Source organism: Podarcis bocagei (genome assembly GCF_964188305.1).
Source record: "Podarcis bocagei genome assembly, chromosome: 1".
In the NCBI taxonomy this organism is placed as follows: domain Eukaryota; kingdom Metazoa; phylum Chordata; class Lepidosauria; order Squamata; family Lacertidae; genus Podarcis; species Podarcis bocagei.
The window spans coordinates 135,193,406-135,215,651 of NC_138125.1; the positions used below are offsets into that span (position 1 = coordinate 135,193,406).

Sequence of the window (22,246 nt, forward strand, 5' to 3'; positions counted from 1 at the left end):
AGCAGAGGCTTGACAACCGTATGTCAGGAGTGCTCTGATGGTGTTTCCTGCTTGGCAGGGGGTTGGACTCGATGGCCCTTGTGGTCTCTTCCAACTCTATGATTCTATGATTCTATGATAACAGCATGCAAACTAAAACACAGCCATCCTAAATAGACACTTATCTGAAATTTGCAGTGCTGTTCTCCAGCTAATTAATGCGTACAAAGTGCAAAAACAAGGGTAAAGTGTAATGCAATAATGCATAGTGAATAGTGAAAATAACATACAAGAAGACATCATGTTAGAGAAAGCTGCTTTGCAAAAATCTGTATATCCAGCAAAATTGCACACAAATGTGTGTATATGAGGATGAATCTTCACTGAAACGCTGTTGAATTTTCAAGAAGACATTTTTTAAAAAATAATAATAATCACAGACTGATGTAGAAATCTAGAGAAATGCACTTAAGACCGGGGAAGAAAAGAAACTTTGAGAAACCATAACTGAGTACCAAAGCCTTACATGCGCTTAAATGTAAGATGCATTCAAAGGTGCCCTTCTGTAAGTGGAAGCCTGAAAGACTTTCTCCAGTTAGCACAAGATCCTTATGTGAGAAGTGGGGAAACCAAGAACTGAAATCCAGAATTTTGTTACTGTTTGTGCAAAGCACAATCACAGAATATCCTCTGCTAGCTCTGAGTTCACAACAGTTCATAGAGCAGTGTCACTGCTAAAATTACTTTATTATTGCACTAGTGCATCTCTGAATCCAGCCCCCGTGGGCAAATGCATCTGACCCTCTCAGGTCCGCTTTGGATCATAGATAATCAGATGAGATGTCCGAAGGAACAAGGAGAGAGCTTCCTGCATTAAACCTAATCTGCTGTAGTGCACAGAGGGAAGAGACTGGCAGCAAACCAGAAAGGAAAGGGCAGTTGCATACTCCACTAGCCCAAGGCTCCTGGTTTTCATCTAGAGTAGCACCAGTCAGAAAGGTATACAATAAGGGCAGTCTAAGACGACAAAGGCAATTGTCACAAATTACGGAATATCCAAGGCAGGGAACCCCTGTCTAGAAACATGCTTTGCTCATTCTTCAGTTAAAGAGTACTTCACCACATGACTCTCCAAAGTGCAAAATCCCCTTTGTGCTATGAAATCTGCCTGCCCCTTCTGAAGCCTTTGATGTTGCCATAGCAATGCAGGAAAAACATAGCTGCAAGCAATTGCAAGGTATTTGGAGTCAGTGTCAGACTGAGCAATGGTACTGAGAATTTCAAAAGCCTAACAATCTGGCATATCTAAAGTGCCTTTAACAATATCCCTATTAATGGAGGCAGAGGTCAACAGCATTAGAGAAATACCCACAGAGTGTTTTATGAATGGACTGATTAATGTAAAGGATAAATGTACATGCAGACTCATTCCCACAGCAAATGGATTCCAAAGAAAATAATTAAAAGCCCTTGTGCTTTTCAGCCTGTGGGAAAGCAGATCCAATGCATTTGACAAGGTGCCCCATGATATTCTTGTAAAGAAGCTGGTAAAATGCGGTCTTGACTATGCTACCACTCAGTGGATTTGTAACTGGCTGACTGACCGATCCCAAAGGGTTCTCATCAATGGTTCCTCTTCATCCTGGAGAAGAGTGACTAGTGGGGTGCCACAGGGTTCTGTCTTGGGCCCGGTCTTATTCAACATCTTTATCAACGACTTGGATGATGGACTCAAGGGCATCCTGATCAAATTTGCAGATGACACCAAACTGGGAGGGGTGGCTAACACCCCAGAGGACAGGATCACACTTCAAAACGACCTTGACAGATTAGAGAACTGGGCAAAAACAAACAAGATGAATTTTAACAGGGAGAAATGTAAAGTATTGCACTTGGGCAAAAAAAATGAGAGGCACAAATACAAGATGGGTGACACCTGGCTTGAGAGCAGTACATGTGAAAAGGATCTAGGAGTCTTGGTTGACCACAAACTTGACATGAGCCAACAGTGTGACGCAGCAGCTAAAAAAGCCAATGCAATTCTGGGCTGCATCAATAGGAGTATAGCATCTAGATCAAGGGAAGTAATAGTGCCACTGTATTCTGCTCTGGTCAGACCTCACCTGGAGTACTGTGTCCAGTTCTGGGCACCACAGTTCAAGAAGGACACTGACAAACTGGAACGTGTCCAGAGGAGGGCAACCAAAATGGTCAAAGGCCTGGAAACGATGCCTTATGAGGAACGGCTAAGGGAGCTGGGCATGTTTAGCCTGGAGAAGAGGAGGTTAAGGGGTGATATGATAGCCATGTTCAAATATATAAAAGGATGTCACATAGTGGAGGGAGAAAGGTTGTTTTCTGCTGCTCCAGAGAAGCGGACACGGAGCAATGGATCCAAACTACAAGAAAGAAGATTCCACCTAAACATTAGGAAGAACTTCCTGACAGTAAGAGCTGTTCGACAGTGGAATTTGCTGCCAAGGAGTGTGGTGGGGTCTCCTTCTTTGGAGGTCTTTAAGCAGAGGCTTGACAACCATATGTCAGGAGTGCTCTGATGGTGTTTTCTGCTTGGCAGGGGGTTGGACTCGATGGCCCTTGTGGTCTCTTCCAACTCTATGATTCTATGATTCTATGATTGAGCTAGTTTCAAGCATTGCATACACACATCAATTTATCCACAACTAACCACCTTCTTGGTGGTTCCTAAACACTATCATTTGCATAGATTAGAATCTACCACCCACAGGAATGGGAGGAGGGTTATAATCCCTTTGTCCCTTTGAGTTCAGAAGGGCAATTAGAGATAAAAAGAGCTAAACTAGCATAGAGGAATGTCAAAAGGCTCAGCTGTAGATGGAGATGGACCTGCTTAAGATCCTGCCTCTAGCCTTGTATATGCCATTGGGTGGCACCATCATTCTCTTGTCCTCCCTCCAACATCGCCAAAGAATGGATGCTTTTGAATTATGGTCTGGAGGAGACTCTTGAGAGTCCCATGGACTGCAAGAAGATCAAACCTATCCATTCTGAAGGAAATCAGCCCTGAGTACTCACTGGAAGGACAGATCCTGAAGCTGAGGCTCCAAGACTTTGGCCACCTCATGAGAAGAGAAGACTCCCTGGAAAAGACCCTGATGTTGGGAAAGAAGGAGGGCACAAGGAGAAGGGGACGACAGAGGACGAGATGGTTGGACAGTGTTCTCGAAGCTACCGACTTGAGTTTGACCAAACTGCAGGAGGCAGTGGAAGACAGGAGTGCCTGGCGTGCTCTGGTCCAGGGGGTCACGAAGAGTCAGACACGACTAAACAACAACAATGGGACCAGGCAAAGGGACCTCAACAAAGCAATTTTGCATCCTAAAGTAAATGCCACTCAAAATATTGCCTGTGTTAGAAAACCGCACTTTCCAAATGCTTATTTCCTATAAGGAACAGTGTTAATTGAATGCAGTCTAAGCATCACTATTAAATGTAATTTGCAATCATAAAGAGCTGACACTATAAAGCTATTCCAGCCACAGCCAATCTCATCTGCATCTATTGCATGCACATTTGCTGTAATTTTGCATTTCACTAGGAAAATAACATACTTCAGAGTACCAGACTGATTTGGGGGGATAGAGGGAGATGTCAACATGCTGTTACTATGGCAGCATTCTCTATGGAATGAGGAAGCAATGTCTGCTGGATCTATGTGGGCAAACACATGTGTGTGTGCTTGTACACACACATTTAAATGCTAATGTGCAATTCAACCTTCTCTGCATAGCCATCAAGCCTCAGAAATATCCAGCTTCAGAAAAGAATTATGTGTCCCCATAAATCTGTAGCTCAAAGTGTTATTCCCGACTTCCATGCTGCAGGAAGGTTATTTCGGTGTTTATTATCCAGTAAAGTATTAATCACTTACAGATGAGTGACATTTCCTGAGTTGTTTTTACCATGTCTTTATTTGCTTCCTTTGGCTTCCAATCTTTTACTAGGTCACCCCACAAGCAAGCATATTTTACAGAAAAAAACATTACAAATAGTTGATATGATTCCTAGCATCGCCTACAGCAATGCATAAATGAAAAATATGCTTTGGACGCTGCCTGACTGAACTAGAGATATTTCTGAATAAATTCCTGAATTTTTAATACATTTTACTTATTTGTGAAAATCCACACATCTGATTTTAATTCCTACATCATTTACTGGGAGTATTTCTGCCATAATAAAGGTAAAAAGGTAAAGGACTGTGGACGATTAAGTTCAGTCAAAGGCGACTATGGGGTGCGACATTCATCTCGCTTTCAGGCCTTGTGAATTCAAAGTTTTCTCCCAGCTTTATGACTTTATTGTTATTCTTTGTTTGGTGTTCTGTATTGCAGTTTCACTGTTGGGAAAGATGCAATATTTCCACCATTTTAAAAGGTGCAGCATTTTAACCATTTATCCATTGCATATTGCACAGGTATTTGGGGTCATTCCAGGAATTGTTTTACTAATCTGAATAGTTTCTGAAACAACGAGTTCCTGAAACTGGGGAAAAGGATATACACAATGTTTCTTAACACCCTGTGGGCTCCTCAATTATCTAGCAGCAGGTGTTTCAACACTATAAAAATGCTAATCCATTCTAATTTGATTGTAGGGCAATGTTTGCTCTTCAGCAACATGGTGATGGGGGGGTTCTATCACCCTTCCCTTTGTGCTTCCCATTTGACATTTTACATAATGGGGAGGGAATTAAGACACGTCCTTTGGAAAAATGGGAAATCCTGCTGCTTACACAGGAGGCTCAGCAGAGGGCGCTGTGGTGTTACACTGATATTGGCACAGCCTCAACCTGCCAAATGCTTTCACTTTGTAAATGTATATACTGTACCGTAGTTGACTAGTGGAAAGTTTGGCATCTTCTAACTGGGAGGAGAAATGCTCTTTTTACAAGCACCTTTGATGCTTCCCATGGCATATTAGCACTGTGTTTTCAGTTTGTTTTCAGTTGGGCAAAGAGTTGTGAAAACTGTGTATAAGACTCTGGCAATATAAAAAGCAAAGTTAGCTGTGCTGCTTTTGAAAGGCAAGGCAAAGCTTCATGTAACATTAATAGTACCTTTAAGTTTATTTAAAACAGATTTACTCCACCTCCCTGCATCTTCAAGGCAGCTTAAATTTTAAATTTTCCAGTCACAAAATCTAAAACAAATGCAGTGTATACATATAAATATTAGTAAGGGGCTTACACACACACACACACACACACACACACTTTCCCCAACCATCAGACAAAAGTGTACACTGTCCTTCAGTGGAAGCTACTCAGAAACCTATTCCTAAGCATCATACACACATTGATTACCAAACTGGTATTTGCACTTATTTTGTTATCAAAAGTCATAGTGCAGGCATGTGCTTGCCATATGTAACTGATTTTATCTGCCTGGATTTTGTGCTAATCACAAATCCATTTATGAATGCAAAAAGTAATACATGACACATAAAAGGATCTTATGAACCTTGAGATTCCTTCTGTTTCAGTGACTTTTCTTGTTCACTTGTTCATATGCTTAACGCTCATACATTCTCATTCCAGGCATTAAGGCTCTACTCCAGGTGTACTGTAGCACCCTGCTTGTGGTTAACGCTTAGCTGGAATGAAATATTCAACGCAGCAACAGAGAAATTAAAATAATAATTTATTTGTCAGACAAATAAATGAGAGGCACAGTGGTATATGGTTACCAAGCTCTGGCCCCTGCCTCCTGCCATTATGGCCAGCCCTTATATTTCCTTAATCCACCCCCCTTTGCTCCTCCTGTTCAATCAGCCTGCTTGAATTTCCTATTGGCTGATTGCTATAACCAATTTTTAAGATACACCCATATCCTTCTGTCCTTATATGGCAGACAAAGAGCTATATATTGTTACATCTATAAATGACAAATAAGTAGTAATATATCTTACATGTGTCTCAACAAGGAATCTTAATTACCAGCTCACCTCTCGCCTTCCTTGCCCTATTGCCTTCTAAAACAAATGGTTAATCTTAAATTTTTATCTTAAACATATGTCAGAGACCTTGGGTTCACATAAACATTGAAAGATCTCCTTCATTTGAAGGTTTCTAAACAAATGTTTGACAGCCATATATCAGGATAGCTCGGATGGCGTCTCCTTGTCTAGGAGGAAAACACTCTCAAGGTTCTCTAAAAACAGCTGGCCTGCCTGGCATGAAACTTTTGAAAATCTAAGCCCATTTAATTTAGGAACCTGATCAAGATATAAGCCAATATATGCCTTGATTAAAAATGCAGTCTATATTCAGATGCCACATTCCCCCCTTTCAAGCTCAAGGACCTTGGTACCAAGTGTCCTTGATAGCTTGATTTGCATCCTATTCCTGAGTTAAAGCTGTGTATAGGGCCATGATATGAGGTAGAGTTTCATTCGAAATCATCTTGCTAATTGTACTTCTAAAACATGAAATGATACATGGCATCATACATAAAACCATCACTACTACCGTCAAGAAAAACAAGCAAGACATGTGGCCAACACACGGATTGCCTCACCATTATCTGAAATGTTAAAGCAACAGGCATTCCCTGTCAAGTTCAAGACTCCACATAGGCCTCTCTGCTTGGCAAGTACATAATCCATTCCCATTTTCAGCTGCAAAATGGGGCTCTACTTTCATCCAACTGTTGTGCAATACGTCTCAAACTCTGGGCCGTTACATTGGTTACAAGTTCCACTACTGCTTGCAATCGAATTATTCTGTTTAGATTATAAATAGGATCCCGTGCCCCTTGTATGAGCTCACCAGGATTCCAGGAGGCAGGATCATAATAGGCTATAATGCGCTCTGGTGGCCAATCATCAGTACCGCTCCAACTTTGGGTACTTCCTCCTGCTATATGAGAAATATCAGCGTTTCTTCGTGTACGCTTGGCCAAATTAGTGGGCAAAATCCACATTGGTGGTAATACCCATCCCAGGAAACAAGTCCCACTCCATTTGGAAGGGAGTTTCTTGTATGCCCATTCTCCACATATCCACCACAACCATCGGGTCTGAGGGTTTTGGTATGTGGAGTGCATAAGGCGAAATATCACAAGGGGTATAGAGTTCACAGTGCAGTATGTTAGATTGCCTTTCTCTGTCACAGTTATGTTCCATACCACTTTCCATGCATGAATAAAAGGGGTTGCACAGGGCAAGGTATTCCGAGTTCGATAGGTAGTACCGTTTGCCCAGGTATGACTATTCTTAATATAATCCCAAGTATAGTGACAATGAGAAGAGCCTATCATGGTAGAATCAGCTGCATCTGATGATTTATGTACACAGAATTCCCCTTGTACAGGTATAACTCGTAATGTTTAGTTGAGTTCCATCCGGGGAAATTCTGTACTTCTGTTTGGTGTGGCATTTCGCTTACCATACCAATAGCATTTAATGGTATCGGTAATAAGGGCATACCTCCCTCTGAATCATCTGGCCCAAGAGAGCAAACAAGGCAATTAGTCCTATTTGCAACATTGCCTACCATTTCAGCTAAGCCTACCCACATATTATGGTCATAGCGGAATCCATATTTAGCAAATTTGGTCAGATTCAAGGACCCTCCCCTTCCCAAGGGATCAGGATTAATAATAAAATCATGTTGATGTCTAGCATATGCATTCCTTCCACAAAAGATTACCGTATTGTGATAGCATATAAATATTAGTCCCAATATAATTCCCCCAGTGACAGAAACGGGGAACCACCAAGACCAAAACATATATCCCAAGGATCCCCAATGTGTAATATCCCTGATAATTGTTCCACAAGGGGGCAGTCAATCAATTGTATAAGAGAATCTTCCCGCTCACAGTCTCTGGTTCAGACGCTCCTCAAGCTTCAGGCGTGCGCAGGTCAGCCAGCTTCCAGGGTGTGGCTGCAGCAGGCCGGTCGTCTAATGTTGCCCGTGACCTAGCCCGTTCCCCGTAGGGCTAGATACAGGGGTTTTTGGAGAGAGTCAGTTTAAGAGGATTAGAGGGGTCACCTTTTCACGTCCAACTGCCTTCGGACTTCTTCAAACGGGAGTGATGAATCCAGGGGGGTCACCTCAGCTACCTTCACCGCTGTTGGAGTAGAGAGCAAGACGGTGTAAGGTCCACGCCACTTAGGTGCAAGTGGATCACGTTTCCACTCTTTCACCCATATGCTATGCCAGCCTGGAGCTGATGAATCGGCTTGGCAATGCTGCACGGCGTGCGCTCGAGGGCCCACCTGTTAAGATAAAAAAACAAACAAACAAACACGGGAGAGAGACAAAAACACGGGAGAGAGACTGCACTTGTCCCTGTGTCGCATGTTCTCCTATTTGTTTGAGGTCAGTTGGAATATCCTGAACAAAGGAGGGCGGCCTCCCATACAGGAGCTCAAAAGGTGACAACTTAAGTCTTTTTGTGGGTGTGCACCGAACACGAAACAGTGTTATGGGTAACACGTCTACCCTCCTGAGACTTTAGACATATTAGTGGGCTTCTAGCATGCCCTGCAGATACCTTGCACAAGCGTCTGGCGGTAGGTGAATTGCATTATTTGGATCCCAATTAGGATCTTCCAAGGGAAAGTTGTCCTGGAGATGACGGTCAATATTAAAAATATTTCCCACTCTGGCCTGCTCACGCAAATATATCTGTGCCTTTTCAATTATGTCTCTCCTTTCCTCAGTGATGAACAGAGTATTCAGGAGCTGGCGGCAATCTGTCCAAGTAGGACTGTGAGTATTTATTATTGAAGTCACCAAGTCCATCATAGCCTGAGGTGGCTGTATTGCTTGCTGACCGATCAAGGTCTCCCTGTAACTTCTGTAATAATTCTCTAGGACTTGGATGTACAGGGGTTTGGGGTGGGCAATTAGTTGTTCCACTAAAGGAGACTGTAGATGGAGTTCTACTGGGACTCACAGGTGGAATAACCACTTCTGCTTGGGCTTCATTATAGAACTCCAATGCCTCCTGAAGATATTTTTCATAATCTATCAAGGAATCAAGTTCTGTGACTCCACCCCCATTATTCATTCCACTTTCTTGCCTTGGGGTTACAACTGGTGGAGTGTTTGGATTTATTTGGCAAGATTCCTTTCCTAGCTTTGGCTTTTACAGCCAATAATTTGCATCGTTGGACTTTGCATTCCCTTATCCATGGAGGATTTTTATTTAATGTGCTCAGCCAGGAATCTATATATGAAAATTGTTCTGGGCACCCTCCAGTCTCTTTGGCGATGTTAGACGAAAGTTTGCTTACTAAATTTATATCAAAGGTTCCTTGAGATGGCCATTCAATATTTTGATTCGGCCACTCTAATTCACATAACGTTCTCAGGCGCTCTGGCGTCAGTTTGACTCCATATGCCCCTGAGAAGGCTTTCTTAAAATTATTTAACATACATTCAAAAGGTGTATTTCCCCCCTTTGAACCCCCAACTCCCATTGTATGGCCCTGTGAAGTATCCACTCAGTCACTCACACACACACCTTACTGGGAAACGAAGTAGTACTCACTCCACACTTAGGTCAGCTACACATTGTACTTTCTCACACATGCAATGCGCCAGATACTTCACCACACACTACCTCCCATTCTTCCCTTTCCCCCCACCAGATCACCATCTGATATACCCAGCCACCTAGCGTACTCAGTTCCCCTTTACTGAGACGCAGAAGTTTGATCAGGACTTCTCTTCCTCCCAATTAATTGGAGGGCCAAAACCCCTTAGTGCACTTACCCTTAGCTGGTTCCCTGTTTATTTCTCTGGTCCCCCCCGGTCCGTCGCCGTCGGTGGGCAGGGTATCAGACAGACGAGACTGCTGCGTTCCCCTGGAAAAAATTTTTCCAGTGCGCGCTGGGTAGGCACAGTTGTCCTCTCTCTTGTACCCCGTCCAGTAAGGCGAAGGCGCTGCGTTCCAGCAGACCACTTATCCGAGTCGCAGGCACCATAAAATGTAGCACCCTGCTTGTGGTTAACGCTTAGCTGGAATGAAATATTCAACGCAGCAACAGAGAAATTAAAATAATAATTTATTTGTCAGACAAATAAATGAGAGGCACAGTGGTATATGGTTACCAAGCTCTGGCCCCTGCCTCCTGCCATTATGGCCAGCCCTTATATTTCCTTAATCCACCCCCCTTTGCTCCTCCTGTTCAATCAGCCTGCTTGAATTTCCTATTGGCTGATTGCTATAACCAATTTTTAAGATACACCCATATCCTTCTGTCCTTATATGGCAGACAAAGAGCTATATATTGTTACATCTATAAATGACAAATAAGTAGTAATATATCTTACATGTGTCTCAACAAGGAATCTTAATTACCAGCTCACCTCTCGCCTTCCTTGCCCTATTGCCTTCTAAAACAAATGGTTAATCTTAAATTTTTATCTTAAACATATGTCAGAGACCTTGGGTTCACATAAACATTGAAAGATCTCCTTCATTTGAAGGTTTCTAAACAAATGTTTGACAGCCATATATCAGGATAGCTCGGATGGCGTCTCCTTGTCTAGGAGGAAAACACTCTCAAGGTTCTCTAAAAACAGCTGGCCTGCCTGGCATGAAACTTTTGAAAATCTAAGCCCATTTAATTTAGGAACCTGATCAAGATATAAGCCAATATATGCCTTGATTAAAAATGCAGTCTATATTCAGATGCCACAGTACAATGAACCAGCCCTGTGCACTGAAAGACTCGCATGTGCACAGGCAAAATCGCACATGCGGGTGGCAGGAATAGAGCCTGCTGCCACCCACCTCCTCATTATATACATGGAAAAGAGCCCTAGTAGCTGAAAATGGCCTGACAAGCAACTACTGAGTTAAATAAATAAAGTACCGTATTTTTTGCTCTATAAGACTCACTTTTTCCCTCCTAAAAAGTAAGGGGAAATGTGTGTGTGTCTTATGGAGCAAATGCAGGCTGCGCAGCTATCCCAGAAGCCAGAACGGCAAGAGGGATTGCTGCTTTCACTGCACAGCGATCCCTCTTGCTGTTCTGGCTTCTGAGATTCAGAATATTTTTTTTCTTGTTTTCCTCCTCCAAAAACTAGGTGCGTCTTGTGGTCTGGTGCATCTTATAGAGCGAAAAATAAGGTGCTTTACACAAGTACATAGTTGAACTATGGAATTTGCAGCAATCCTCGCCAACTTGCATGGCTTTAAAAGAGTTCTTCTAGGAAACCCAGTTAAGAGGGGTGAGGGAATCTCTCAGGTCTGTTATACTAATTCAGATACCTCAGGAGTGGGATTGCTAAGAGAGCAGGTAACTGACAGAAAGTGGCCCTTGCTCATGAACCAAATGAGTTAATTGTGAAGGAAGCTTTGCTGTGTTTGCTGTGTGTGAAGCTGCCATAACTAAGCAAAAGGACCCAGAGAGAAGCAACAGAAACTGAAGTGTCACAACTGATTTCTGAGTAACTGAAACACATATACTACATATACGATGCCTGTGACATTTTTATACTTAGTTTAAGTAATAACTTAACTTCAACCTGAAAGAACACATCTCCTGACCCAACTTTGTTACACCGTCTTTTTTGTAAATAAAACTTTTCTTGTTTGAACCACTCCTGACTGAGATCCCCTGAATCTCAGTTTCCCTCACACAAGACCCCCACAAGTTAGCCTGTGGTAAATTGCAGAAATTTGTTTAATTGGCATATAGTGTGGTGGGTCTGCTATACTTAATTAGGGGCAGTTATAAGGGTGGGTCTGCTACAAGTGGTTCCCAGATCTGATAACTTGGGATTTTGTCTTGTCCAGATGAGGTCCCATTCCTTCTGAAAGAACAAGCAGGCGGTTTAGGAGAACTCTGGGAAATACCTTTTGCCCACCAAAGCCCAGGTGGCTTCTATCTACTTCTTAGGAAATACAACTTCCATCTTCCAATCTGCAAGGGCAAGAAGGTCTTCAAACCATTACATAATAGATGTTGAATATTTATCCTTCCATGCCTGGAGCGGAGGGTGTGTGTGATCCTACACATGTGCATAAATGGGCATTAGGATGCCATATTGGCTCTGGCTTCCCAAAGTAAGCACACTGCATGGGCATACAAGGATTGACATATGTACAGGGTCATCACACACAATGCTCATTAAACTAGCAATACTTTTAATTCCAGTTCCTACACAGAGGAGCAAATTGGCTTTAAGCTCTGGTCTTATTTTAAATTGGACCCTACATTCAGCCTTACATACGCTCGGGTTACATACGCTTCAGGTTACATACGCTTCAGGTTACAGACTCTGCTAACCCAGAAATATTACCTTGGGTTAAGAACTTTGCTTCAGGATGAGAACAGAAATCGTGCAGCGCAGTGGCAACAGGAGGCCCCATTAGTTAAAGCGGTGCTTCCAGGGGCGCGGACTTATAAAAAATATTGGGGGGGCCCCGGGAAAGCTCATGAATAATAAATAAGCTCATGAATATGCAGATAAAGTGGCGCCGCCTCCTCGTGAGCGAATAGGGGAGAGCGTGCTGCGCCTATTAATCAGCTCCGAAGGAAATTGGGTGGAGCTTTTGCTCGGGAGGGAGGGCAGGAGGCATGCAGCCCGACCCTGTGCCTTTTGGGCTGGGGGAGGGGCGGTGGTGGCGCTCTGCTGGAGGGGCGCCCGAGATTATTGGGGGGCGGAGCCCCCCCAAACGAATTTTTGAGGGGGCTCGGGCCCCCTCAGGCCCCATGGAGTCGGCGCCTATGGGTGCTTCAGGTTAAGAACAGTTTCAGGTTAAGAACAGACCTCCAAAACGAATTAAGTTCTTAACACGAGGTACCACTGTATATGAGTCTTATTATGGGGTGCATTTCTGAAACAGCTGGGGACAGTTGTTGAGAAGCTGCCCGGAGGGGATGGGGTGGAGGAAAGGCTTATTCTAGATCTTTGCCACAAAGTAGCTGAAAGGCAAGCAGTACCATCCCAGAAATCCAGGATTTTGCAGGTTGCTTATCTTACACTAACAACCACCACCACCAACTGTTTGAAACCTGACAGTAATGCTGAACTTTAGTTTGCTACAAGGGTGAGTCATATGGGCAACACTCCTTCTTGGGGTCCCAAAATCCCAGGACGTAATGATAGCATGGCCTGCTCATGTTCTTGTGGTGCCTTAGACTTGAGCCTTCATACATATAGCAGCCCACAGTTATCCACTGGGCAAAATAGCACAATGCCATACATACTCTTTGTTGACTCACCAGTAGATCCTGTTACACCTTAGAGGCTTTTGATGGGAAGCTCTGCACAAGCCACGCTATTTTGAGGAAATGTCTTACATTTGCTCTTGCAGCAGTGGAGTGGAAACTATGTCCCTTTCAATCTCTCTTCTGTAATATAGCTGAATTCAGGGTAGAACATTTCGCCACTTTGCAGTAATGACAACTAGCAGCCCGGTGGGTGACATTCTATGGCTCATGAAACACAGTGGAGCAAGATAATAGTTCTTTTTGCCCATAACCCTCATAGGATTTCTTATGGTGCATGTTGTTCTCCTAAAATAACAGCTCCGTTGCCAAAATATCTCAGGTTTGTTTATGCACAGCTTAAGCAGAGTGAAATGAGTTGAAAGCAGTGGGAGGATGCAGGGGTACGCATACCCCTAAACATTTTGTGAATCTAAGTTTGGCCTCATTGAGGGGCAGTATTTCAATATGAGTAGGAAAATGGGAGTACCCCTAAACATTTTTTTAGAAAATACACTGGTTGAAAGGAAGAAAAGAAGTCCCAAGCCAGTTAAAACTCCTCAACCAATACAGCGGTACCTCTGGTTATGTACTTAATTCATTCTGGAGGTCTGTACTTAACCTGAAACTGTTCTTAACTTGAAGCACCACTTTAGCTAATGGGGCCTCCTGCTGCTGCCGTGCCACCGGAGCACGATTTCTGTTCTCATCCTGAAGCAAAGTTCTTAACCCGGGGTACTATTTCTGGGTTAGCAGAATCTGTAACCTGAAGTGTATGTAACTCGAGGTACCACTGTATCTAGATAGGCCACCACTGACCTGGTGCGCTCCAGGAGCTTTGGTCTATAACTCTTGCCAGCATGGCTGCGATGAAGGGGGGAAACAGTGGTGCCCTTCTGCTGGTGGCATCACCACACTCATTAGGTGGGGAGAGGGCAGGACAAGGTGGCAGCAGGGAGGTGGGAGGAATCTGAGGTCTTAACCCTGCAGCTGTACATACATCTGTGAGATGCCACCACCTACCGGGAGCTCCTCCAACCTCCCCCACACCAACTACTCCGGGTTCCTTCCACAGTAGTTCCTTTATCTGGTCACTGGGTTTTTACAGGGGAGCCCACACAATACTGCTAACAGATTGTTCCACTCTGTCTGGCTGTGTTTTTGCAGAAGTAATTTGTGTTGCTTTGGAGTAATAAAACACAAATGATGCGCCAGCCTGTGTAATATGGACAAGCAAAATCCTTTTGAGGATTTTAAAGGTTACTGTACTTTTTGCTGAAAGTTGTCTATCTACAAGGCTACTCCATTTTATTGTTTGCTGCTTGGAGTGGTTCTGTGTGACCTTTAAATGGGCAGGATTCAAGTCCTGTCAGCAGAAGGATGTCTGCATGAGCAATGCGGCTTTCTGCCTCTCCTCCACTACTGGCTTGGGGGGGGGGCATGCCAGGAGAGGCCCCCTTGAACAGCACAAAGGAGAGGGGGATTATTCCATCTGGCAAAGGAAAATGCTTCCCTGACCAAACGATCCCCTTATGGATTCTCCCTATGAATTTATTTGGAGGCATTTATACCCTTTGCCATGCAGTCTTGACTCCCAAGACGGGTTACATACAGCTCAATACAATTAAACCATAAATTAATACCCCACCTTTCGAGAAAGTTTCTCCTCAAAGCAGCTTACAACAATACTTAAAATCACAACATTATTACAATATTCATTCCATGACTATTCTAAAAATAAAGCCAATAGCCAACTATAAATCAATTTTAAAACCAAGGCCCAGCATTGAACAACAATGTACATTAACTCCCAAAGGTTCTCAAGAGGAAAACAGTTTTCAAGGATCTAGTAAATGTTGTTGATGATGAGGCCTGCCTCACCTCAGAAGAAAGTCACTGCAGAAATGGCTCAATTGTGCATGCCTTTTTGGGTGGGCCTTTAGGCAAGATCTCAAGGTACAGACAGTTTGGTATGGGTATAGGTGATCTCCACTAACCTGCTCCCAAACTGCCCAGGGCTTTGAAGATCAGAACCAGCACTTTGAATTGAGCTGGAAGGGCAATGACAACCTGCACAACTAGTACATTATAAGCATAAAATGTTCTGACCACCTAGTCCCTAAAGGAAGTCAGCAGCCTAATTTTGCATCAGCTGAGTGCATCAAATAATCTTGAAAGGCAGGCCTATTTAAAGTTTATTTCAGTAATCTATTCTGGATGTGACAATTAAAAACAAAAGAATTGCCTCCTGGATCCGGACAGTGGCCCACTAGCATACTGGTCTCACTGTGGCCAGCCGGATGCCTAGATGTGCACAGGTAAGCCTACTTCCATTCAAAGGCCAAAAAGAGCCATCGCTCAGCAGCACTAAATGCTCTAGCAAGCAAGGTCTCTTGCGTGTTGTTAGCAAAGTTTGCTTTAAGACAAAGGGGCAGCTGTTTGTTACAAAAGGTTGCTCTTTGACTTCCAGGAGCCTTTCATCACAGCTTACAGATGGTGTTGTGATGGGTGTGCAACTGAGACATTTTCTGGGAAATCCCTGATTAGAAATTGCTACCGATACAAAGCTGTGTATGGGCCATCCATCTGGAAGATAAATTGTAATCTGTATGTGGCCAGTCAGGCAAGCCACAGAGGCTAGCAGGCTAGCTATCTATAAATCAGATAATTTTGGGCATAGTTTATGAGAAGCTCGTGCACCAACTGATCCAGCCATGGGCAAACTGAGGCTACCTGGGGAGTCACTTTGCCACTTCTTGAGGACTTCCAAGTGGCAGATACTTGCTTGGCATGTATAGATTGCTTGCTGTTTAGAATAAAATCTTCTCATTCATTTGTGTTTGTATTATGTCTGAATCTCATTTTAAAAGAACCACCTTGCATTTGGCAAGATAATGTTTTCCTGAACTTCTGAACTGTTTTGATGGTTAGTCAGTATGGGGTGTGTACATTCCTCGTTCAAGAATGTCCTAGTCAGTCAGAAGTATTTGAAGGATCTGCTAATCATTATCCTGTTTGTTTCCTTGAAGCTCACCTATATATTTTAATATGGAACCTGAAACTTACTCCAAACTGGTTTTAGAAATATGGGGAAATATCCAGTCTTTCTTTGCAATGCAACCCTCTAGATAAACCAACTGAGCTTTACAAATAAGTTGCTGTTTGGTAAATTCAAAACACAATCCTTTACCCAGTAAGAGCAAGAGTTTCTCTCTGCATCTCTATGAAATAGTGAATGAATGGTTGTGTGTTGTGTATCAGTTATGTATGAGAGAGAATATACTGTTGGTATAGTGGCCCCTGAAGGTTATCCACAAGGTCCCTGCCTTCCCACACTGGGAAGCAGCAGGAGATGTGATGACAGGTGTGGCAAGACTGAATGATGGGAGAAGTCTGGCAGGAACCTGTCCTTGTCTGTTCTGAAGCAAATATAACCCCCAAGCAAGCAGTTGCTCCATTTGCTCTCTCCACCTCTGTCATTTTTGTGAACAAATTGACTTCTAAAGGGCATTTCTTTCCTCCATGCCCTCAGACCAAACCTTCCCTGGACATGCAACCGCCCAACAAACACAGTGTATGAACCCAACAGCAGCATGGCCAACCCACCAATTCCCACAGCCATAGCAACACATTTCCCACCTGCTGCAATCGCTGGAACTGCTGCAGCGCATAGCCATGGATGCCTGGCTAAAGGGCTCATCAGGGAATGGCATTTGAGACCGACAGCTCATGAGTACTGGTGAACGGCCTCTCAGCACTGCACTGTGCTCTTTTGCCTTGCTTTAGAGACTTGGAGGCAGATCTTTAATCCAGCCAAGGGGTGGGTAGGGCCAGCAGCCCACCCACAAGGCAAGGCAACCGCCTCAGGTGGCAGGATCCATAGGGGCAGCACATCCAGGCTCATAGAAGCCAACTCCTAGAGCTCATTGTCCCTTTGGGCCTCCCAATAAAATATTTGTGAGGGGACCGCACCAATGTTGATGGGCATTGCCATTCAAATGGTGGTGGTGGGGGATCGTATCATGTGATCAGTTATATGGGGCAGAGGTTACCTCTGTTTGGGCTCCAAGGAATTGCTCACCGCTGCTCCTGCAGTGACAGCGACAGAGCGCTGCAGCACGCTCCTTGGAGACTGGATCTGCTGTCCCCTTGGCAGCCCCCCGCCCATGCTGCCTCTACAGTAGCCTCTTGGTGAATAGGACTCACTGCTGGTCTTCTCCCTCCCTTGTTCCCTTCACTCACTCCTTCTCCCTAAGCCAGGGGGGGGGGAGCAGCACCATTTGTGGTTTGCCTCAAGAGCCAAAATGTCATGGGCTGGCCCAAGCAAATGCTTCAGAAGAAGGATTTTCGTCAGGTCTGCGGCAGGAGAGGCACTCTATGTCTCCACCACTGTGAAGATGAAAAGGGACGAACCAGAGATACCACTGTATACCCCCAAAAAGCAAACTATCCCCCTGAAGTCACTACCCTGTGCCTGCCCCATAACCACGTCTGATGATTGAATGTTTCTCTGGAGGCTCACACGAAATTTGTGGACATATTTAACTAGCTATGTTGAGAGACTGCATTCTCTCATGCAAACCTGCCTGGGCTTGGGAGATCTTTTGGGGAGGCCCTTCTCTTGGTCCCACCACTTTGGACCTTCCTCTCTAGAGAGGCTAGACGGGCTTCCTCCTTGTTCTCCTTCAAGGGGCAGCTGAGGACTTTCTTGCCCCAAGGGGCTTTGGGGAAGTGACCGCCTTGCAGTTTTTATTGCAATGATTTTATGTGTTCTTTCATGTGTACTGTATGTATTTTAATTCCGCTAATGTTTAACTGTGTTTCGATTACTGCGCTTCTTTCTGTATGTTTTCAGCCGCTTCGATTTTAGTTGTAAGCAGCCTTGAGTCCCCTTATGATGCTAACAGTCCTCCCTCATCCACTCTTCCTCCTTAGTCACAGGGTTTTGTTCCATCTACTTCGGAATACGACGGTGGCTCCATTCGGGAAGCGCTCACCTCCAATTGGGAAGTGGTACAGCCCAGACGCAGGCCGGCCACCTGGGGAAGGGAAGGAGAAAGGCCCATTCGGCGAGGCGAAGGGGCGGGAGAGCCCGAGGGAAGAGGAAGCCGGGGAGCGGCGGGCGCGGGGAAGGGAGGCTGTGGCGGGGGCGCGCGCGCTCTTGCAGCCCCTCCCTTCGCCGCTCTCCGGCTGGGCGTGGGGCTGCGCGCTACGGAGGGAGGGAGGGAGGAGGGCTTTGATGGATTGAACTGCAGTTGCGGGGCTGGAGGCTGGCAAGGAGCCGCTGGGAGCGCGCGCGGTCGGGGCTTCCTCCCGGGCGCCTGGTCGGGGAAGGAGGCCTCTTCCCTGGGGAAGGTGGGCAGAACCCAGGAGGAAGAGGAGGAGGAGGGCGCCGCCGCCGCCGCCTGAAAAATGAATGAATGGGCCGGGAGGCGCAGCTGAGCCGCCGCCGCCGCCGGAGCCCCGAGTCTCTCCGCCTCCCTCGCGGGTGGAAGGTCTCGCCGGCGAGCCGCCTTTGTTCGGCGCTCGGCAGGGCTGCGGAGTCATGAGCGCCGCCGGCGGCCGCCGCCGCTCGGAGCCGGGCGCGTGGTGAGAAGGCGCCGCCGGAGCGAGCGAGGCCAGGCTCGCCTCTCCGCCAGATCCGGGAGGAGGAGGAGGCTCTTTGGGCGAGCCGGCGCTCCGTCCGCGGCGCCATGGGGAACATCTCCTCCAACATCTCCGCCTTCCAGTCGCTGCACATCGTCATGCTGGGCTTGGACTCGGCGGGCAAGACCACGGTGCTGTACCGGCTCAAATTCAACGAGTTCGTCAACACGGTGCCCACCATCGGCTTCAACACGGAGAAGATCAAGCTGAGCAACGGCTCGGCCAAGGGCATCAGCTGCCACTTCTGGGACGTGGGCGGCCAGGAGAAGCTGCGCCCGCTCTGGAAGTCCTACAGCCGCTGCACCGACGGCATCATCTACGTGGTGGACTCGGTGGACGTGGACCGGCTGGAGGAAGCCAAGACGGAGCTGCACAAAGTCACCAAGTTCGCCGAGAACCAGGGCACCCCGCTGCTGGTCATCGCCAACAAGCAGGACCTGCCCAAGTCGCTGCCGGTGGCGGAGATCGAGAAGCAGCTGGCGCTGCACGAACTGACCCCGGCCACCACCTACCACGTCCAGCCCGCCTGCGCCATCATCGGCGAGGGGCTCACCGAGGGCATGGACAAACTCTACGAGATGATCCTCAAGCGCAGAAAGTCCCTCAAGCAGAAGAAAAAACAGCGGTAGACCGGAGAGCCCGAAAGGAAGCTGCGGTGACACGTCCCTTACGGAGCCTGGGCCCATCCACCTCTCCATGCTGCCCCAGACCCCCTCCGTTGCTTCCCCATTAAGAGGCAGGGTATCGTTTTCGTGTTGGCTGGCACTCGGGATGCAGGTCACATCTGCGCATGTCCGCTTCCCCCTCCCGCTGCGAAGCCGCCATGAGCCCGAGGCAGAGGAGGGAGCCTCGCCTGAGTTTCCCCATTCTAGCAGGACTAGAATACAGGCGAGGACCACGTGGTTTTATCAGCTGCTTCCGTCCCTGTGGACTAACCTACACAACGCATACCCTTGTTTAAATTCCTCTGGAAGGTGTCTTTTTAACTAGATATGGATCTATGTAATGGGAGAAAGGACTTGGGGAGATGAAAGCCAGAAGGCTGGATAGCGCAGGGCAGGACCCTGTTTCATCCGGATTAAAGTTTGTGCTGCCATCTCAGGATCTCAGTAGAAGCCCAAGGTGATGTGTGCATGAAGAACTAGACTTAAGAAATATTGCTTGATAGGGAAAAGATGCTGTGGTCGGGAGGGAAAAAACTGATGCAGATGAAAGTACATCTTCAGTGTATATTGCTTCAATGGCTCATTGAAGCCAGCCTTTGTGGAAACTGTTTTCGGTCCTAAAATAAGATAGACATCGCCAAGGTATTTATGGTCTGGCATTGTGTCGGGTTTTTATTACCACTGTCCACATGATGCGGTGCTACTTCCTGGAGTGACGTGTGTTCCGAGAAAAGTGTCCCTGCCATTTCAGTTGGGTGTGAGGGTGTGCAGCAGTGCCTGAAGGGGGGGGCGGGGGGGCAAGGAGGACAGCCCTTTAGGCTTTTTTCAGAATGCAACACCCATGTACTGCTGTGTTAAAAGAGAATTCTGTATGTTGATTGTGTGTTGATGCACTTGAATTGTAAAATCTTGAGCTGCCCGGATCCTTTGTGACCTGCAGCTGCTGCCTGGTGCTGTGTTCTAAGCATTATGCTAACAGATTTTATTATCTTTTCATAACCAGTCTATACACTGTAGCAATAACCAGGAAAACATTTTCTCAATCATACTTTCTTACTGTAACATTTGACTGCAGACATCCCACCCTTTCTTCACTAAATCCAATCAGACATAAATACTCTGACTGGCTTTTCAATCTATTAGTGCATCATTCTGATGATTTCCATGAACCAGAGGCCCAGCTCACTGCAGCAATGAGAAGCATTGGGTTGTGGGAGGAAGCCCAAAGACACTTTGACTAAGCTGATGAAGTACAAAGACGGATTCCGTACCAAGTGGATATTCTGAAGAGAACAAATATTTTGTGTAAGCGAGAGAACTGCCCCCCCCCCGGGCTGACAAGTCACCTCAATGGGTGGAATTCTGAGTTCCATCAGTGAAAGCATTTGAGTTTGCCGGACCCTCCCCTCACTGTTCTGAGGGGGTTCTCTCAATCCTCCAGAGTAGATTTGCAGGGAGGGGGAAGGGGAAAATCCCAATTCCTCTAGTGTGAGAACCTGTGCAGGGCTCCCAAACAAGAGACAGGTTAGATGAATCCTGCCCATTATTTCTTTTTCAATCCATGGTTAGTTATGCTGCTAAGCATAAAGAAAATGGCAAGAATACTCCCCCATCGTAGGATTCCTATGGATTTCTGCAGTCCAGGAGAAATTGACGTTGTTTACATGGGTTCTCATCCTGCAAAACTAACAGTGCCATCCTATACGTGTCTGTACGGAAGTAAGACCCATGAAATAAATGGGGTTTTCTCCAAGGTATCTAGGATTGCAGACCCTTGGAATTCCATGGGACTCACATCTAAATAGGCATGTATAGGATTGTACTGTAAGGCTGCAAGTATAGTCATACAGTTGTACCTCTTGTTACGTCAGTCTCCGGCTGCATTTTTTCAGGATATCAATGTGGCAAACTCGGAAGTGTATACTTCCAGGTTTCTGCGCATGCACAGAAGCGCTCTGTGCAGTTTCAGACTTTTCTGGGTGCAAACAGCACCCCGGAACAGATTGAGTCCGTAACTAGAGGTACCACTGTATTTAACCTCAGAGCAAGTTCATTTAGTTCAGTGGTATTTACATCTGAGCAAATATGCATAGACTCAGGTATGCACACTTACTTGGGAGCAAGGACCATTGAGCATGGACTTCTGAGTGAACATGCCTAGGATCAGTTGCACAGCCAGAGATGATACAGTAAGACTATCAGGAAAACAGATTCATGAGAAGTTGGGAAGGGAGTTTGATCATCTTTCCTAGAATGGTTATTATAAAGGCTTTGCGTGACAAGCCCCTTCGTGTATTAAAAAGCCTGTAAAAAAGAAAGCTTACATGCCACACGAGAGAGTTACACCTGTGGTTCACTGATTTTAGCTTACCTAACTTCTGGAGCTATGATTATCTGTTTTCTGCTTTAAAATGCCCCTTCCAGAAACAGCAACAGAAGAAGCCTAAATTGCCAAAGGAAGAGGAGAAAGGAGATCTAATAAATGATTTTCCCCTTTCACAGCAAGCTTACTTGAAAGGTCTTTGTAGGAATCCATGTAGGAATTGCCAACTTTTTTTCTTGCAGGGCTTCTGAACCTTTTTACAGCTGCATATTAGGTAAATGTTCAGAAAGCCAAGTTCTTGGGTTTGTTCCCACTGTTGTAATTTCATGTTAGAAAAAGTTTTACCTGCTGAATGTTTGCCTATTGTGCAACTGTTTAGGGTACAGGAGCCCTGTTAGTTAAGAGGTTAGCTGGTAAC

At 45.6% G+C, this 22,246-nt stretch overlaps 1 protein-coding gene across 1 annotated transcript; it reads left to right on the plus strand.

Annotated features, from left to right (window-relative positions):
• Positions 1-18,856: 18,856 nt before the first annotated feature.
• Positions 18,857-20,620, plus strand: ARL4C (ARF like GTPase 4C). Its single transcript, XM_081184325.1, has one exon. The coding sequence runs from the start codon at positions 18,888-18,890 to the stop codon at positions 19,467-19,469; it is 582 nt and encodes a 193-aa protein (XP_081040451.1). The 5' UTR covers positions 18,857-18,887; the 3' UTR covers positions 19,470-20,620.
• The last annotated feature ends 1,626 nt before the right edge of the window (positions 20,621-22,246 follow it).

Bases quoted from the DNA above. Each gene is read 5' to 3' on its own strand.
- ARL4C (XM_081184325.1), top strand. From the start codon at position 18,888: ATGGGGAACATCTCCTCCAACATCTCCGCCTTCCAGTCGCTGCACATC.